Below are 3,468 nucleotides of genomic sequence, written 5' to 3'. Positions count from 1 at the left end.
ATTAAGAATCCAGCAATTTGCTTAGTAGTCTGTAATAGATTTTACCTTTCGTACATTCTACTTCTGTAGTGCTTGTACATAAACTCTTTATTTTATAAAATAAAATAGTGCAGTTGCAGGGGCCTTGGTTAATTGTTCTAAAAAAAAGTTTACAAAAGAAAATACTACACAACAATAAAAACAGTAAGACTATGTCAGTCTTTGGAGCACAAAAACACTGGAGAAGCATAGACATGCACAACACAAAACAGATAACAAGTTCAGACAAATCAACAGTGATGACTTGTATGGACTCTACAAGCAATTTATATTTTAAATTTTACTTACCATGGAATTATTTCCTCAGGAGACACTAGACTCTTTTAAAGCTGCTAAAGAACCAGAAAAAATAGTAAGCATACCCTGAGATCCTAAGATCACAAAAATCATCATATATATGATCATTAAACAAATAAAATCACATGACACTTGAAGGGAGTCCGATTTTATATGGTAGCACACATAGCTGGAAGGTGTCCAACAAGCCTAACACTTGAGGGCAGGAAATCCAACAATTTGATGCAGACCCTGCAGAAAAGCAGATGGAATTACTGCTCTGTGATGTACTGGGAGTATACAATAATCATAGCTGAGAAAATGCAAATTGAATCAGAAAAGGCCCAAATGGACAATCCTTTCCTGCCCAAAGAAATACATAAGGATTCAAAGATATACACCAGGATAGCTATGAACACTTCATCTAGGAACAGAGTTCACAAGTGATGATTCACATTGCAATATATGCTTGTTGAAATTCAGTTTTGAACTAGTTCGAGAAAAGAAAATTCTAAAGTTTCTTTTGAACAACAGGTACAAATATAAACATGACAGCAACTAGGTAGCTAGCTAGATGCCTTTTGTGAAAATTCATTGAAAAGCAGCAGAAAACCATATGTGTTTGAGCTATTTATACTTGAAGCTGCAACATTTACAATGGAGTGTATTGTTCTTAAGCTTGCTAAGGTTTTAATTAAGGCAGTGATATGTCATGGGCATGATTTATTGGGGGAGGGAGGAGAAGGTGGTGGCCTGGCAGGTGGTTCAAACTATTATTTATGTCAAGTATCCTTCACAACTGTAGATTATAAGTTAGCGAAGAAACTAAACTTAGCCAACAAGATGCTATAATTTGATTACTCTCAATTCTAAACTGAAGTTCCCACATGAGCAGGTAGATACAAGGAGCAATGATAAATAACCATGAAAGATAAGGGATGTTCATTGCAGCTGAGCAGAAGGGCAACAAATTTTCGCTGCAAAAAAATTTCTGCAGATTCAAATACTCACCATCAGCTCCACTAAACCACATATGAATTATGTGGGTGATTATATCTGATACATGACGCAATGAGACTATAAGAGGTGATCTGCACTAACAACTTATCACTATAAGAGTAACCAAAACCAAATAACAGCATGGTCGCACGAGACTGCTAGTATGTGGCAGGTAAAAAAAAAATAGCAGTCATCATTTTAGGTTGTGCACCTACTGCGTAGTTCGAACACCTTTTCCTGAAATGCAATTACGAATCACCATCTAGTGAGTTCATCTGTCTGCCAAGCTCTTCATCAGCCTTCTTCAGCAAAACATCCCAGCCACTCCCCTCCCCCCAATCAAGCATATCATACGGCACTGCTGTCATCAATCCCGGCCTCACTGCACCCTGCTGCATGACCACTCGAAATTCAAGCTCATGTCCTCTTCCTTCCTCTTCAAGCTCCTCCCAAGTAAACAGCAGTGGCAAGGTATAACCACCCCATGGATTGAAATCTATCAACTTGACCCGCCCATCAGCTCTCACATACACATCAAATGTATAATTGTTTGAACCAAACTGCGGCTCAATTACTTCCTCAAAGAAAGCCTTAATCTTCGGTTGAACCTCAGAACTCCATCCAGGCAGTGATGGGTAGTAAGCTGATGCATCTCTCTGGGACACAGCGACCAGCTTCCGCTCCCGTACAAAGCATCTGAACTCTGACTCTGGGCGGAGGCCTGGGTACCACTTGCGGAGGGCAAGGTAGTATTGGAAGCCATCATCCACCCAAGTATCCCCATCACTTTCTTCCTCATGTGAATCTACCAAATCACCAACCGCACCATTTGTCTTGCCTCCCTCCTCGCCTATCTCCCTTGAATCACTCGGAGCATCATTGATGCCTCTGCTACCATCAGCCTCATTGGCATTTGATCGAGCACCTTCCTCGGCACCAGCACTAACCTTCCGGGCATTCCGTCGAGCACCCTCAGGGCGCACAAAATCCTCGCACGATTGGCGCGCGGAGGCAAGGTCGTGGGCCACACAGTCGGAGGCGCGGAGCAGCATGGCAACCTCGGCGAAGCACGTGCACCGGGTCGTGCCATCCGCGGACATGAAGGTGGCGTCCTTGGGCGAGCTCCAGTTGAGCTTGGGGAGCGCGGCGCCGCCTAGCTCCGCAATGGCGGCGTCGATGACCGCCTCCAGCTCCGGGGATTCCGGCCGGTGAGGGTGGTCGGCGTCGGGGTCGTGGACGTCCTCGTTGCTGGAGCCGAAGAAGAGCTCGGAGTTGAGGAGGGAAACCGGGTCGGGGTGGTGCGCGTGGATGGGCGCGAAGGGCTGGCGGCCGGAGGTTATCACGGGGAGGAGGAACGGAAGCGTCTCCTCATCGGAGTCGGCGTCGGGGTCGGGATAGGCTGCTTGGCCGGCGAGGTAGCGGAGGAAGGCGGCTGGGAGCGGGATGATGACGGTGGGGATGGAGTGGCGACGGAAGGCCGGGTACCACTCATGGATCTGGCAGCGGAGCAGCTCCTCGAGAAGCATCTCCTCCGCCGCTTCTCTGGGATTCGCGCGGTGGCTGTGGGTGTGTCTCTCCGGTATCCTCGTCGGCGGCTTCGTCTTGGGTTTGCCGTGGTCTGACGAGATTCATTGGGAGAAGAGGCGAGGAGCGAGCCGATCTGGAGACTGGGACTCGGGGGCAGCGGCGCCGGCGAGGGGCCAAGCAGCCGAGGGGGAGGAGGGGGCGAGCGGGCGACGGCGCCGAGCGAGCTGGATTCAGATTCTTCGGCGACTTTAGACTTTAGAGTGCAGTCAGGAGCATCCGGCCGTCCGCTGTGAACCAACGGCCATACAATCCCAGGCAGGCCTCCACTCTCCACGTGCTGGGCCTTGGCCCAACAAGAGGATGCACTGCCGAGGCCGGAGGAGATTTCTGCAGTCGAGGTTGCGGAGACTACGCCGCGGGGCCATAGATCAAGCGCCCCTGACGAGAGCTCCGGCGTGGCATCTGGCATCGGCACGCACCGACAGGCGACAGGGGCAGCTCCGGCGGACCTAGGTGCACTGCTCTCAGAGCGGGCTGGTCATGGGCTAGGAAAGGATCGCTCATTCCGTCAGTTGTTCTGAGATTCAGAGATCCCAAACAAGCATGAGCATTTGCACAGACGCATGT

At 49.1% G+C, this 3,468-nt stretch overlaps 1 protein-coding gene across 3 annotated transcripts; it reads right to left on the bottom strand.

The window, feature by feature from the left end:
* Positions 1-218: 218 nt before the first annotated feature.
* Positions 219-3,083, bottom strand: LOC101783669 (cell division cycle protein 123 homolog). 3 transcript variants are annotated; one of them, XR_214497.3, is made up of 2 exons: positions 1,327-3,083; positions 219-567 (listed from the first exon to the last, which is right to left on the bottom strand). XR_214497.3 is itself a non-coding variant. In XM_022824778.1 (2 exons), the coding sequence occupies exon 1, from the start codon at positions 2,838-2,840 to the stop codon at positions 1,563-1,565; it is 1,278 nt and encodes a 425-aa protein (XP_022680513.1). In that variant the 5' UTR covers positions 2,841-3,083; the 3' UTR covers positions 219-567; positions 1,526-1,562. The 3 variants fall into 3 exon arrangements, 2 of the variants coding, with proteins under 2 accessions (XP_022680513.1, XP_004952571.1); XM_022824778.1 differs by having other exon boundaries at positions 1,526-3,083; XM_004952514.3 differs by having other exon boundaries at positions 1,530-3,083.
* Positions 3,084-3,468: the final 385 nt, after the last annotated feature.

This window comes from Setaria italica, chromosome I (assembly GCF_000263155.2).
Source record: "Setaria italica strain Yugu1 chromosome I, Setaria_italica_v2.0, whole genome shotgun sequence".
Classification (NCBI taxonomy): Eukaryota; Viridiplantae; Streptophyta; class Magnoliopsida; order Poales; family Poaceae; genus Setaria; species Setaria italica.
The sequence above is the reverse complement of the archived record's forward strand: the minus strand, read 5'-3'. Positions and strand labels throughout refer to the sequence as shown.